Source organism: Bombyx mori, chromosome 19, assembly GCF_030269925.1.
Source record: "Bombyx mori chromosome 19, ASM3026992v2".
NCBI classification, from domain to species: Eukaryota; Metazoa; Arthropoda; class Insecta; order Lepidoptera; family Bombycidae; genus Bombyx; species Bombyx mori.
Genome location: NC_085125.1, coordinates 13,212,140 through 13,227,722, shown reverse-complemented (window position 1 = coordinate 13,227,722; position 15,583 = coordinate 13,212,140). Strand labels below are relative to the sequence as shown.

Genomic DNA, 15,583 nt, shown 5'->3' with positions numbered 1-15,583 from the left:
TTATGATTTGAACTAAACACCCTCTCGTGTTCGCTTATACAAATACAAACTACTTACGAGTCGATACGTATGTATACGTTGGCTTCAAAACATTTGAAAAAATTCTCAAAGATGTTTTTCAAAGGGTAGAAAAGAATAATAAAGTTTCAGCTGAATCTAAAGGGGTCGGACGCAAAAGTGGTCGATTTGGCATATAATAGCCCATAGGTATAGTAACCGGCAAACTTCTTGAGCAAATGACCTTGACTGCGCAGAACCGAATTTTAGATCACTTTGGTGGTGAGGGTGAGGCGCGACGGCAGGGGAAATCGTATCGAGCGCGTTATTGGTAGATCAGTCGAACCTTGCGTCCCGCACCGCGCCCTCATTCCGCTTGCTCCCAAAAGTACGCTTGCGTACAGTAAAAAGTCTATCGTTATTAATTGTTAAGTCATTTGTTATAATTGCTTGTTGACTTTGTTGCCATTGCTATATATTGAGTGTTTGTTGATTTTTTATAAAAAATACACTACGCCGCGACAAACTGGTGTAGTATTCAAAAGAAAGGGTAGAAAAAATATGTACGACGTATATTGCGTCATTATAAAACAGGGGAAGAATGATATGGAAAAAGTAAAACAGACTTCGGAAGCAAGAAAAACATCAGTGAGTACTGTTAGGTGCATTATTAACGAAGCTAAAGGCTCTGGTTTGCTCGGCGTTTTTCGGACTCCGGGTAAGAAAAGATCAGGGAAGAGAAATTTACCGGAATGGATAGTTTCGTTCAATCTGTAATAAAACGATGTAATCATAATAACTACATAACAAGCAGCGAAACTCTTCAAAAAATAATTAATTATAGACAAAAAAGTAGACCGAACCGACCGAGTTGTAAACTACACCGATGAGCCCTATGTCGACTCATCACGATGATAGCGACTCGGGTGATGAAAACAGTGATGATGATGATGGTCAAGATTATGATAACGAAAAAAATATTACAAATATCAGCTTCGGTTCAACTGAACGAAGACCTGGCAACAGTTCTAGTTTTGACTTAATATAGGGAAGATCTATTTTACCCCAAGATTAAATTATTACAATTATTAACCTATATTTTTTGTTGATGTTCTAATAAATATATAAATAAATACATAATATGCTGATTTTAATAATTTAATAGCATTATGACGCAGAGTAAGTAATGTTTTTGCACGTGAGTGTACCATGCGCGAACTTACCCCCACTACGTCGACAAATGCTCAAGAAGTTTGCCGGCTGTTATATATAGTGAGAGCTGTTGAAAATTACCGTAGTTCTGTCTCAATTTCTCATAAAACGCTAACAAGAGCGAAAAAGACAACCTGGGTAACTTTTTCAGCTTTCACTGTATATTAAAGCAAAATGGTTTTTTTCTCGGGTTGAAATTCTTCCGAAAAAATTTGGGGTACTCAATGACGCGCGCCAAGCACGATAAAATTTATTTTTTTATTTTTAAATTTTCAACAATTTTTTTTTTTTTTTTCATCTTTATGACGGTTTCTTGGTATTTTTTTGTATTTCACATATTTTTGTAGAGAATGAAAGCTATTGAAGTCTTCTTTTTTTTGTAAAGTGCAAATGTTATTGAGATGAGTTTTATAAACGTGGACTTGGCGCAATTTTTTACAGTGAAACTGTTTTTGTTCGGATTTCATATCTTTTTGTTAAGTATAATTTTTTGCTCATTTATTACTTAATAAAAATAAATTATAAATAGTCACTCAGCTTAAAAGCTAATGAAACGCTCAATTAATTAGTGTTTTAATGTTAGGTGCCCGACTGGCATGAGACTCTCGGGTTGTCAGTTCCGGTATCGACCGGGGACGCGTGTATTCCGCTTCAAAGTCTGGCGCGCAAAGTCTCGTATATATTAAGTGTATAATCTATGGCGCGCACTAATTGGGGGTGCGAATGATGCAACAGATGCGCGGGCGGGGGTAGCGCGGGGTGGGTCGTCGCGGCACGGACCTGAGTCACATTCTCTTTGGCTGCTGTTGCCCCGCGAAACGGAACGCTGCGTTACATACTCCCCCTCCAAGTTGGGAACGCGTCCCGAGTCCAACTTGGGACTGTTAGTCTGAAGACGCGGCCTTCCTCTCTGCCTCTTTGGCATAATTGGATCCGTACTTGAATTTGACGGAGAGTGGGTTAAATCCGCGGTGTGATACTTGCCGATGACATTGTTTGACAAGTCTGCTATGAAGTACGTTGTAGGACTAACTATCTTTACTACGCGATACGGGCCATCCCGTCGTGGCATGAACTTACGTGTTACACCCCTAGACGCATAAGCAAGCCATAACGAAGGAAATACTCTTCCAGTAGGACTCGGGAGCAAGCCACGGCGGTGGCATCAACAAGTGCGTAGAGTTCTACCCATCTTGTAGCTACATCCTCTACCAGGAGTACCCATCGCTCCCCCTGCTCTCCTTCTGGCAGTGGCCCGAACAAATCGATTGCGAGAACCTCTCCTCGCTGTTGAAGCACAGGAGTGAGCCTATACGGCGGTACCGATATAGGCGGATGATCACCGGTATCAATGTGGTGCTCGGCGTAAAGGGTTGGGGCTCCCCCCACCCTAAAGATGTCTCCATTCTCCTGCAATAAATGTGATAGCTGCTGCCGTTCATCGGAGCCAAGCATAGAACCCTTATCATCACGCAGGAAGTCAGCAGTAGAAGCAAACATGCATGGCTTAGGGTACTCATATTCAATTGGATAGGTAACCCGTTTTCCCGAAAAATGCCAAGTGGATGAAGCAAAGTCAAGCACAATACCTGCCGCCACCAAAAAATCCATGCTAAGCAAAGCTTCATTATTTTGAGCATCTGGAAAACAGTAAATTCAAGGGTTACTGACCTTTCGGGACTTATCCTTACTTCTAGAGTAGTGAGCAAAACTCGGCGGGTGCGCGCGGAACCGTCTGCAAGCCTCACCCGACGCCTGGTTTCCTCACACGGATGGTTATGCTTTAACAGCAATTCATAAAGCAACGCTCCGGCAACGCTACTCTTAGCTCCCGTGTCCAACAAAGCATTACCTCGTATACCTAACATTTGAACACTTAAAATTGGTCTTAACCTAACCTGGTGCTCAGTAGAGTTACTCTGGGCAACACTTTTCACATTAGAATTAATTGTCGAAAAATGTCCGACGTTTTCCATGGTCACCCTATTTTCGTTCATCATGGTCACCCTATCGCGGCCACTTGGTACCTCGGAATAACTATGTTTTGGTTCGGTACCACTCGAGTAACGCATCAGGGGCCTATTCCTAGAACTAATATTATTGTTTATATTATGATTAAGTCTAGAATAATTTTGAAGTCTAACCTTGTTATCAGTACCGAAAAAGCGCGGAGGAAGAATCGCCTTAAAATCGGTAGGATAATAATTATTTTCATTATCAACAAAACATTGTTTACGATTATTAATATAAATGGACGACTTTACGGTGTTTGAAGTGCAAGCTGTATGCAACGAGCTGTCGCGATGAATAGAGTTCACTGAACTTGACAGCTGTGTATTTACTTTACCAATAGGTAAATCGGATGTGACTGATCGGGTCCGTGCAGCGTCGACGGCGTAATAACTTGCGTTACACTTTGTACACTGAGACCGAGTAACACCTTTGGTACCACACCCGTAACACGAGGATACAGCTTGCGTATTTTCGTTGTCGAATTTTGACGCTAATTTTAAACACTCATCACGAATATGTCCGTACTTTTTGCAATAAACACAGAACAGTCTTTTAACAATCGACGTAGATGATACATTATCAGTGTTCGTGTAGCGAGGCGCGGGGACTCGAACGGTGCTCGGCGCAGCGCTGTCGTCGCGTGGCGGGCCGCCAGCGGCGCCCGAGTTGAATATTTTCCGCGGCGTCATCCGCGCGTATGTATGCTGCGAAGTCGAAGCACCGGCGGGAACTTCGCCTACGCTACTACCCGATGAACGTGGCGTCGCTCGCTGAGGATGATGAATAAATTCAGGCGGACTGGTCTCGTAGATGGAGTCCTCGATATGGCGCGTTTTCTTTAATAACGTGTCGTATGAAGTTATTTCGTCTCTTCCTAATCTTTTACGAACACGACGGTGTAGAAGGCCGTAAAGCATATCAATTTGAACTTTCTCACTAAGGTCACCAGGTGGGAGTCGAGCTAGTAGGGCTCGTGCTCTGGCAACGAAGATCTCCGTCTTCTCTCTTTGTCCTTGCGACATTTTGAAGAGCTCTAAGTAGACTCGATGGGGCGGTCTGCAATCACCGAAAGCGCTTCGTAACGATGATAAAGCGTCGTCCCAGGAAGTGATGCTAGCTTTAACGCCTTGCCACCACACGGCTGCATTTCCGGTTAGTAACATCGAGAGTCCTCGTAACGCGATGGCGTGTCCTACGTCAGCACAATCTTTGTATGATTCGACCGCGTCAAGGAAACCGTCGAGTGAGTCGCCGGGCGCTCCGCTGAACCGCGCCGTGCATGACGCGAAGTTCCCAGAATGGTGAGCGGGCGTCGAGGAAGGCGGCGATGTCGGCTCCGACGTCGGTGTTGCTGATGATTCGAGTTGAGTTTTATGCTCAAAAACTCGGTCGAGTAGGCGTTCGAATGCTGCCATTTGACTTTCTTGTAATGACGCCATGTTGTTTGCGGTAAATGTTGGCGTCGGTCCCGCGGTTGAACCAATTTCTTCTTCAACGTCTTGAAAATCGGATTGACGCCGTGACTGACGACGAGTACGTGTCGTAATTACGTAGATTCACTCCGAAATACTAGTTAAAGGGCCCCCGCTTGGGCTGCCAGTTTAATGTTAGGTGCCCGACTGGCATGAGACTCTCGGGTTGTCAGTTCCGGTATCGACCGGGGACACGTGTATTCCGCTTCAAAGTCTGACGTGGTCTGGCGCGCACTAATTGCCATAATTGGGGGTGCGAATGATGCAACAGATGCGCGGGCGCGGGTAGCGCGGGGTGGGTCGTCGCGGCACGGACCTGAGTCACATTCCCTTTGGCTGCTGTTGCCCCGCGAAACGGAACGCTGCGTTACAGTGTAATAATAATCAACATCAACTTTTACAAATTTAAACCGAATTAAATTTTGTTTCAAATGTGAAGGGTAGATGACGCTGTTCTTAATTATTTCAGAATTTAAAATTAAAATCTGAAAGCCTTGAAACATCAATCCGCATAAATGTAATTTAAAAACTACAGTAAGAGGCTTAAATAAAAAGCTGAACTTAACTCAGCCTTAATTAGAATTTTCATCGGAATTCAGTAGTAAAGTTCAAGTTATTTTGATGAAATCAAAACCGAAATATTCATAGCATCTTAAACAATCACCTACGAATAAATATTAGTTATTATATTATTTATTATTCGTAGACAATCACAACGGTTTTATAGTTTTGGGAAGGGATTTTTTGTAACGCCATCTCGTAAAGTATTTCGGTATTACATTACAAAACAAAATTGTTTCTCCAACAGTAACAACAGTACTTGCTTCGGCAGTACTTAAACTAAAATACTAACAGTAACAACATTAACGTTATTTAATGTATAAACCGTTCAATAAGAACTGCAAACTATCCCCTTGAAGCTACAGTTTATGTAGGAATAAGGACTTTTTGGCGGGAACGCGAGTAGTGAAGTTGTGTGATTTGTTTTAATTTGTCTATTTAGTGTTTCTTCGGGTTTAAATGTGTAATAATAGTGGTTTATTAACTGTTTAATATCTGTTTAAGTGCACAAACGTGGGAAAATGAAACAAAGCCGCTGTACGTAACTTCTCGGTTTCCTCCAAAAAGTCCACTGAGATCTTAGTAAATGACCACCACCATTTTACTGAGATTATATTTCATTCCATATCATCTCATCTCATTTCATTTCATCCCTTTTGATTAATGTCTCAAATTAATCATCTTCATTTCATTTCACTCCATAATATCACATTTCATTTCACTCCATAATATCATTTTTCATAAAAATATGAATATAAATTAAAATAAGATATGACTTAAAGGTCTCAGTTACCAGGTCATAAAATCCATTACAAATAGGAATAATTCCAGCGCACCCTGGCGGCCGTAGATTACCATTCTCGAATATTTATAGTCTGTGGCATGTCACTTTTTACATCGAAAAAAGTCAGGATCGAAATTTTTGAGCGAGCCATAGTTTGTGGTGATAAAATTAATAATTTCAATTAGATTAATTGTTGTAATTGATATGACTAGTTAATATCAGTAAAATAAAGTTGTGAGTGATTGATATAATATACAATTTAGGAACCAGAAGTACCGTAGAATTAAATAAAATTTCGCAACCTCAAAAAACTGTTCTGCTCACCTTCGATCAATAATACCACTAGATTCGCGATTAGCGCTTCAAAAACGGCCCGAAAAATAAGACCACAAATAAATTTGTGGTCTTATTTCAAATTAGTATGGTCCAATCATAGCCAACACTAAGACGTCAAAACGCTGCAATGCGCGTTCAAAAACTGAGTAAAAAACCACCGTAACACCAAGGTTTTGGAAGGAATATCTTTTTTTGGTAAATTTATATTATTAAGTGTTTTTCATAAAATAATAAACACAATTATATTGTAAATAAAACACAATTTACGAATATTGTAATTGTTTGGCCAATGTTTGCAACAAGGCACCAACTATTGTAACAAACATCACCAATTCTTGAACAGGGAATGCATAGAGTAGTTTTGTTATTTTATAATGTTATTTTTGTTTGTAGATTTCCTAGTAGCCCCTTGTCGCTGTGCACAATGGATATATATTGTCGCGAAAGAAAGAGGAGAAGAAATATAGAACCCTTATAAAAATTCTAGAATTGTTCAATGGTGGTGGCAAATCAATGCAAAAAAGTATTAAAAAAACTTTATATGTATATGTAAATATTTTAAGCGTATATGCTGAAAAGGATTTGTTTTCTGGGGGAAACGAACACAGCCATAAAATAAGCCTAAATTAAACTGATTATAGAAAAATTCATTGATATAAGATTACATTATATTTGTAAAAAAGAAACCGCTCATATAAAAATGACTTCTAAAAGACAGCTTTATAACAAACTGAATCTGTTTAAAGGTAATTAAACCTACATTATTGTTTTAATTACTTCTGTATAAAGAATACGTGGAAAACATGTATCGTGTTTCCTTTCATATTTTTTTTACTTTATTCAATTTTATTTTTTATCACCTATTTGTTGTAATAGCGGCCATGTAAAATATTATCTACTACTTTTTTGAATCGGTCAAAAATAGTTGCGACCATACAAAACAAACCTAAAACAAATATGTATATTCTGCAACTCTATGTCTTTCAATACTTACTGTGTTCTGAGCATTGAAATGTAATACCAAGAACTACATCTAGTTCCACAATACAATAAGCACGAAATTTTAAACAAATATTTTTAACCTTATAAATTAGGCTTTAAGTATCATTTTAGAATAAATATTTTTGTACTGATGTCTTTTTATGTTCAAGTGACATTTTAAATTTATTCCATAATATTCTTTTTCTGACGAAAGGACCTAAATACATATATTTTGCAATGGTAATTAAACTTTATGTTTAAGTATTAAGGTTCATAATTAGCTGAAGTCGTTAACATTATTAAACTTTTTTCTAAGAAATGAAGATGTTTTCGTGTCTGCAAACGTGGCCACTGGAGCGTCTTATTTTTGTTCCTGATCTTTAATCTAGTACTATTATTGATCGAAGCTGCTCACAGTAAACACAGTCGGTAGTCTGGCGCTCCGTTTACAACGAGATTTTTGAACGGAACTTGGCGCCAGATTCTACCGAATCTGTGGATCGAAAAAGTATTCGTATCGCTATCGAGAAAAAATGTACCGGTAAAATGGGGCGATTAGGGATTGAAAGGCGAATCGGGAAAAAACCGGGAAAATCTTTCGACGCTCAATATAAGTTTTATATTCGTTGCAAAATCTTCCATTTTTTGTAGTTTAATAGTAGAATGTTGAAAGTTCACAAAACAACTCTGAATATGCATGATAATAGCTGCTAACTTATAAAAAATCGCGTTTCAAATTAACTTCCTGTGGTGGTAATTGTTTTAGTGCTAGAAACTTTGCTCTCTTTTATTTATTTGATAATAATAGAAGACGACTATGATTTATAAACGTTATTTAGTGTTTGAACCAGCATATACATTAAATGTAAGTCTCAGTTGTTATTGGTTTTAATGTATTTGATTAAATAAAAATACATGTACAAATCTGTTGTTTTTGGGGATATTGGGGACGTCTTAGGTATAAATAACAACGAAAAAGGGGTCAATTGGGATGACAATACGTGAAATGGAAACGACCTAAGTATAAATAGGTACAGGTTTGTAGGGTTGTCTATGTAGTTATAACAATATTTTTTAAATTTGTTGGTAAAAATCTGGTTTATTCGAAGCGAAATTGGGAATACGTCTTTAGTTGAAATAGATAAGCAATTTAATATAAGTAAGTCGATTTTGCAGAGACATGTAACAAGATCAATGAAATCTCAAGGTGGACAAAAATGTCTAAGTAATACATAATAAAATATTTAATATTTGTTCAGAGTGGGGGTATTCATCTGATTAATCCATGGAATAACCGACACACCTAATCTCTTAAGCCAGATAGAAATATCAGCACTGTCGATTGCACCTATAATTGAGGTGATGTCTGCGATGTACTTTTGTCAGTTTTTCAATTTTTTTTATTGATGATCACTTTGTTGGTGCAACTAAATAAATAAATAAATTAAAACTATATATAAAAATAAAAGTAGTGCCAACCCTAGCAAATTTCTCATTTCGTCCCAATTAACCGCAATTTTCGGGTAAATAGGGATTACACCTATTTTTGCATTTTTTGCTTAAACTGGAATGCTAGTTGCATAATTTTAAATTAGATAACAAAGATGCCCCCAAGACTCAATCATTTTGATCCTGATATAGCATTATATACATCAACAACTACCTTAAAATTGCTCATAAAGTTGGAATTTGTCCCTAATCGCCCCATTTTACGGTATAGGATTTAAACAGCGCCCCTCCCGTTCGCAAAAAGAATTAACTTCACCGGCACGAATGAATTTACTTACTTTCGTTTCGCAATCGAATAGTCACATTCGCGAAACTCGAAATTTATACTCATCATTGAGAGCACGAAAATTGTTTTGACATGCGGTAACGTAAATCTCGAAGGATGGCTATCGGGTACTACCGTCTAATGTAATGATCCGTTTTCTATCGAGAACTCGATACATTCACATTACGAAATCGATAGATTTTCGTATTATATTTGGTGAGTACACACTACAGCGTCACTTAATGTTTCAAGGTGCGCATTTCATAAATCAACGAAGGTTCATTACAATCATATAAAACAAATTATCGACGTATTTTATCAAACTACAATAGATAATTTCTTATTAAACATTATAAGTCAATTCACATATTGGATATACAACATATTTCCTGTCTCATGACTCTCACTAGCCCATCCTTCGATTCACCAATTCAGATCAGCCCTACATAAACGACAGTATGTACGGCTTGAGGTAAAAACAATACTGTTAAAGTTTAGATGTAAGTTCGAACCCACCTCATATCTTGTCTGGTAGTACTCTTCAACCAAAAACTGTGACTCTTCTACCTGTCCCAGGGCTTCAACCTTGACGTACCACTCTCCGAACAAGGGTTGGTCAGACAACTGATACTGAAGGCTAACTGTTCCGAAGTTGCTCTGAGAAAAAAAGTTTTATATCAGGATCCAAGCTAAAAGGGATGGTGTTTCTATTTTAAGTACTAATGTGGCAGAAAATGTGAACTTCTGTAAGGGTGTTGCCTATTTCTATCATGAAGTAATCACTCTGCACTTTGATTCAAGCACTATCATCAGCTTGCCTCATACCTCAAGATGATTTTTTTCTATGTGATTATGAAGTGATATAAAAAGAAAGAATTATATCTCTCTTCTACATAAAATTATATTGAATTATTTTTAGACTATATTTAAATATGTTAAGATTAGGTTACAAAAACAATAAAGTCTACAACGTTAAAAAGAAACAAGGGTACTTACACATTTCCGATAAAAAAGAATGAAACCTGGTAGCGTTATACTCATATTAAACAATACCACATTAGCCATTGACATGAGTTCCATCTCTTGTTACAACATGAACACAATCAGATATTACTATAAAATTTCTAATAACTTTCCTAAACATGAGAAGAGGATGAGATAGACAGCTCAAATAACTAATATTCAATGAATCATCTTACATACAATAATATAGTTAACACATTTTTAAAAGTAATTTTTAATTTATAGTTTAATATTATATCCATTTGGCATTGTCCTACTTGATAAAATATACTTCAAGACTGCTTATCTGTCTTATTTTGACTATGTAGTATTGACCTAAAATAGACATGGCTAAGGTGTCTAGGAAGATCAGAAGTCTTCGTGGCCAAAAGGATAAGACGTCCGGTACATTCGTATGTAGCGATGCACCGGTGTTCGAATCCCGCAGGCGGGTACCAATTTTTCTAATGAAATACGTACATAACAAATGTTCACGATTGACTTTCACGGTGAAGGAATAACATCGTGTAATAAAAATCAAACCCACAAAATTATAATTTCCGTAATCACTGGTGGTAGGGCCTCTTGTGATTCCGCACGGATAGGTACCACCACCCCGCCAATTTCTGCCGTGAGGCGGTAATGCGTTTCGGTTTGAAGGGTGGGGTAGCCGTTGTAAGTATACTGAGACCTTAGAACTTATATCTCAAGGTGGGTAGCGTATTTACATTGTAGATGTCTATGGGCTCCAGTAACCACTTAACACCAGGTGGGCTGTGAGCTCGTCCACCCATCTAAGCAATAAAAAAAAATAAAAAAAATATGGGCAGTAATATTCTCGAAATGTGATAGTGTGATCGCCAACTGCCATTCACTGATAGCAGGGTGTGTCGTGAGCTCTTGAGGTTGGGTGTCATTTTACTTTTGATTTGAAAGTTGGAGTTGCCATTATGATATATTATTTACAATTTATTCTTACCTGTCTGGAAAGCCACCTCTTCATGATGCGGCGATTCGGATCCAAAATGTACACGTCTATGGCATGTCCAAACGCTTTTAGCTCTGTATTGATCGGAATCACTCGGAAGCGTACTGAAAGTAATTTGAACTTATTGAGACTCTTTAAAGCAAATTTTCTAATCCCAGAAATTTATTTAAATTCAGATCTTTAATATATTGTTAATTTATGAATGAATATGAATATTTTTTAAATATTATATTTATGAATGACATATTCATCATTACCATATATTATATTGATTATTTATTGTACGACGTGAGGTTTTTACTAGTTCAGTCATAATTAAAATCATTTTTAAGGCTTTAATAATTATGGTACATATGTAAAGAAGGCTTAAAAAAATTAAATTGGCAGACAGTGTCATAGCCTTTCTGATGTTAAGCAGCTACCGGAATGCAGACACAAGAGTGTGAATATAAGATATTAATCTTGATTCTAGGAGTCAGTCAACAATAATTAATGCTTCTTAAGCTGTTCTTAATGTAAAAAAATCAAAATTAGTACATGGGGTTGACACACGTGTTGTACTATGTTCAATCAACAGTTACAATTTCCGCTGTAAGGCCATTTGTAGTTGTTGTATATTGTATTTAAAAACTGATTTTTCTTCTTAGTCTCCGCCTTACCCCACTAAATTGAGTCGGCACAGTGAATTTTTCTATTCGATTCTCCTCTATCAGTAGTCATCTCAACACTCACTCCTCTTTCTTTCATATTGCCATTGTTGAAAACTGATTGCTATGTAGAGTAATGAAATAAAATGCCTGATTATAGTAATCATGACAATTCGCCTCACCTGTTTGCCCCTGCATATATACTGGCTTGTCCATCTGTATGAATATGGTCATGAACCTATTAGAGAATGTCAGTTGTGTTTCATTAATGAACGCCCTGCCTCCATATGGTGTGTCTAAGTACAAGCCCTCAACACGAAGCCGGTAGTCTCCTTTAACTGTTGTTGGCGGTACCTGGAAATTATTCATGCATTAACAAGAGTATTCCTGTAGAGATCATGAAAATATGAAATGCAAAATTAAACCATAAATCTGGTATGATGTCATAGACATAAACATGTCTAAATTATCCATTTATTTACTGTGCACAGAAATAATTAAATAATTATAGTAATTTTATTAACATTTACCCTCATATTTAGTATTTCAGGCACACCCTCTTTGACTTTTTGTGTGACTTCAGCTACTTCAACTCCATTGCATGCAATTGAAGCTCTGATTGTCATTTCTAGCTGAGTTTGCAGAATGTTTGCGGATATCTTGTATATTTGGCCAGGTCTTACCATACGGGATGCTACTATGAAGTATGTGCTGCAAAAAAGTTATTTTAATATATAAATTCATATAGAAATAAGAAAAGTGTGCTAAATATATTTTTATAAAATAACATTAATATTAGTTTTATAAAATAACACTGATCGAATTCAACATTTCAAAAGTTAATACCTTTAAAAAAATTTAATATGTGTTAAATTTCAATTCCTTGTTAAACCTCATCATAACATTATGTAGTGAAAAATAGCTTTATCTTCTATAATTACTACATAAATAAGTATTGAATATTCACAATCCACTAACTATTAATTTGTTACCAGAGTGTAGGGACATCAAAAAACAAATTTTGTAAGGATCATCAATCACATCACATCATATTTCATACAGAAACCAAAACATTGCTCAATAAAAGAAAGTTTCAATAAATTTTGTACAAAAACACAAAACTGGCATGCTTTTTATACGTGTTTGTTATAATGGATCTATATTAAAATGACATTTATCATACATCTACATGGCATTATTTTCTATATAACTTGTGTACTTTTATCAGCAAGTGTCTTCTCACTGCATTGATGAACAAACAAAAAAGTTGTAAAATTAATTTGTATCTATTTTGATATAATACTTACGCTTGATGAATTATTACACTCTCTTGCTCCAAAGCAGCATTTCTATAAGAACTACCATAATTCCTGTTAGAATCCCATGAGCTCTTTGGTGTCACATCTGGACTGTAGGAATTCTGATTGAACGGTTCATTTCTATTATCATACTGGAATCTCTGATCTGTGTTATCATATTGATTCCTATTTAATTCATATTGATTCCTGTTCAATTCATATTGATTCTTATTTTGGTATTTACGGTTTGGGTCATATGGATTATCATATCTTGGATCATTGTAATTATTTGTGTTTTGAGTGATATCTGGATTATAGGTTGGCTGTGCATAGTCTTGACTTGTACATGTTTTTAATATGGTAATTATGAGTAATAATTTGAGATTCATGATTCAGTCTTCGTCTTCCTTTACCTGGAAAAATAATTTATATAATTCTTTACACACCAATTCAATTGTGTTGTTCTAAAATCCTAACAAGAGTATCCCTGTAGAGTACTACAATACAATGTCCTGTATAATGATATTGATGGGCTTTGAGTTTCTTATTTTGCACATTCTATTCTTAATAATTTAAGAAAAATATAATAACTAGTACTTTAGTAACTTTAGTAACATCACAAGTAGTGTGGTGGATGTAAGTTTTTCTTATTCTTTAACACCTAACAGAACTTGGATAGCAATATAACAAAATCTTGACCCGTATTTTATTATTAGTGCATAGGCAAAACAAATTTAGTATATTTGTTTATTTTATAAACATGTGTTGCAGTCTGCATTACGTTTTTCACCATGTTCCATGAAGAAGTACAAAGAGTTTTATTAATAACGTAAAGTATTAATTATAAAATTAACAATATACTACAATATACAACAACATAAAAAGCAAACGAAAACGTAATTTAAAAAAAATGCCGAAAAGTTATCTAATGCAAGTTTCAAATTACTGAGCCCGGTAAATACAAGATTTTTTTAGCGTAGTTTCTTAAATTATGGACTAATATTAAAGTTAAAACCAGCCTGATCTAGGGATACTTGATTAAAAAGTATAAATCCTGATTAGCCCTATCTTTAATTTAATAATAACTTAAAACTTACTTGCTTAACCGGAGGTTAACGCCCATCTAGGCAAGCCCCTTTTGTTATTGTATAATTTCGACTGACATTTGTATCAGGAGCCTTTTTAAAGCCTTTGTGAGTCGACGCCAACTACGGTTTGTTTCAAACTCATTAAAATTTTACGATTTTCTCATAAATAAACAAGACCGTTACAAACGGCCTGTAACTCAGTCACTTACAAACTTAATTGAAAAAATGCGTTTGTAGCGCAACCCGGCACAGCACTATTACGACCGTACCACGCCCGCCTGTCAACTCAAAACCAAGTAGAAAAACCGGTAAGTTCCGCTAGAAAATTGTCGGCAGATTAATTTAAAATCTGTGCATAAATTTTGAAAAGTTTGTTATTGGAAAATTTTCAACGACATAAATTCAGAGTTTGATCCAATAACGTGTCTCACATTTTGATATGATTGTTTCTTAGTGTATTTGGCTATCGCTAACAGGGACTGATGCTTCTTTAATATGAGTATATTAAACTAATCAAAAAATTACATACATAATTAAAAGAATGTTATATTATCTTTGACAAATGCATTACATATAGCTGTAATCAGACGGTATTCAAAATGATTAGTTCAGGTTGGCGGTTGGAGTATCTTACGTGAGAATAGTATTACCTATTCAGCTTTTTAAAATTCTGTGTGTCTATGCCTTTTCCATTCTCATCGAAAAAAATAGAGCTAGCAAAGAGCCTAGAGCAAAGAGAAGTAATCTTAAACATACACAGCTAAGTATATGTGATTATTATAGAAATAGTTAAAGCCATGTTAATGATGTCTACACAGCGTAGTTGCAGTAAGCTATTGTATACGTAATGGTGGTTGGTCTTGTGAGTCCGCATGGGTAGGTACCACGGCTCTGCCTATTTCTACCGTGAAGCAGCTAGGTTTGAAGAGCAGGGTACCCATTTTACTATAAATCTGAGACCCAAGAAGTCATGTCTCAAGATGTAGTGTAGAAGTACGTTGTAGATATCTAACACTTAACACCAGATGGGCCGTGAACTAGTCCACCTATCGAAGCAAAAAAAACATAGCTTAACGCTGTTAAACAGCAATATATACTGTTGAACTGTAGTTTTTAAATTATTTTTATATATATATATTTTTTTACTGCTTAAATATTATATATATAGAGAGGGATAATGATCTAGTCTAATGAGGTTATTCAACAGAGAACTAAAATTACTGACGTAGCTCAGAGAGTTCAGGTTGTCGCTGAAGAGACAATGCCAACAATAGGTGGAACAAACTGGTTCTTCAGTAGAGGCCGCACACCAGTCTACGTAATGTGGAATGCGCCCCGGCTAGATGCAATGATGACTTGCGAAAGATGGTCGGCAGGAAATGGATAAGGAGAGCCGAAGCCTCAGCTGAGTTGTAAATTGGGAGAAGCCA

At 36.4% G+C, this 15,583-nt stretch overlaps 1 protein-coding gene and 1 long non-coding RNA gene across 3 annotated transcripts in view; one reads left to right on the top strand and one right to left on the bottom strand.

The window, feature by feature from the left end:
- The window catches only part of LOC101736964 (CD109 antigen), a 54,780-nt gene extending 40,323 nt beyond the window's left edge, over window positions 1-14,457 (bottom strand). The window contains exons 1-7 of one of the 2 annotated variants that reach the window (XM_038017522.2): window positions 14,363-14,457; window positions 14,163-14,273; window positions 13,075-13,478; window positions 12,298-12,478; window positions 11,950-12,121; window positions 11,112-11,224; window positions 9,647-9,787 (exon numbers count right to left, since the gene is read on the bottom strand). In XM_038017522.2, the coding sequence (XP_037873450.1) occupies window positions 9,647-9,787; window positions 11,112-11,224; window positions 11,950-12,121; window positions 12,298-12,478; window positions 13,075-13,454 (987 nt within the window). In that variant the 5' untranslated portion in view covers window positions 13,455-13,478; window positions 14,163-14,273; window positions 14,363-14,457. Of the gene's footprint in view, window positions 1-9,646; window positions 9,788-11,111; window positions 11,225-11,949; window positions 12,122-12,297; window positions 12,479-13,074; window positions 13,479-14,162 lie in introns of both variants that reach the window. The other variant, XM_038017521.2, reaches the window with a different exon arrangement.
- On the top strand, window positions 3,053-7,605 carry LOC134200704 (uncharacterized). The gene is made up of 2 exons (XR_009975728.1): window positions 3,053-6,570; window positions 6,769-7,605. It is a non-coding gene; the product is annotated as an uncharacterized LOC134200704 (long non-coding RNA).
- Window positions 14,458-15,583: the final 1,126 nt, after the last annotated feature.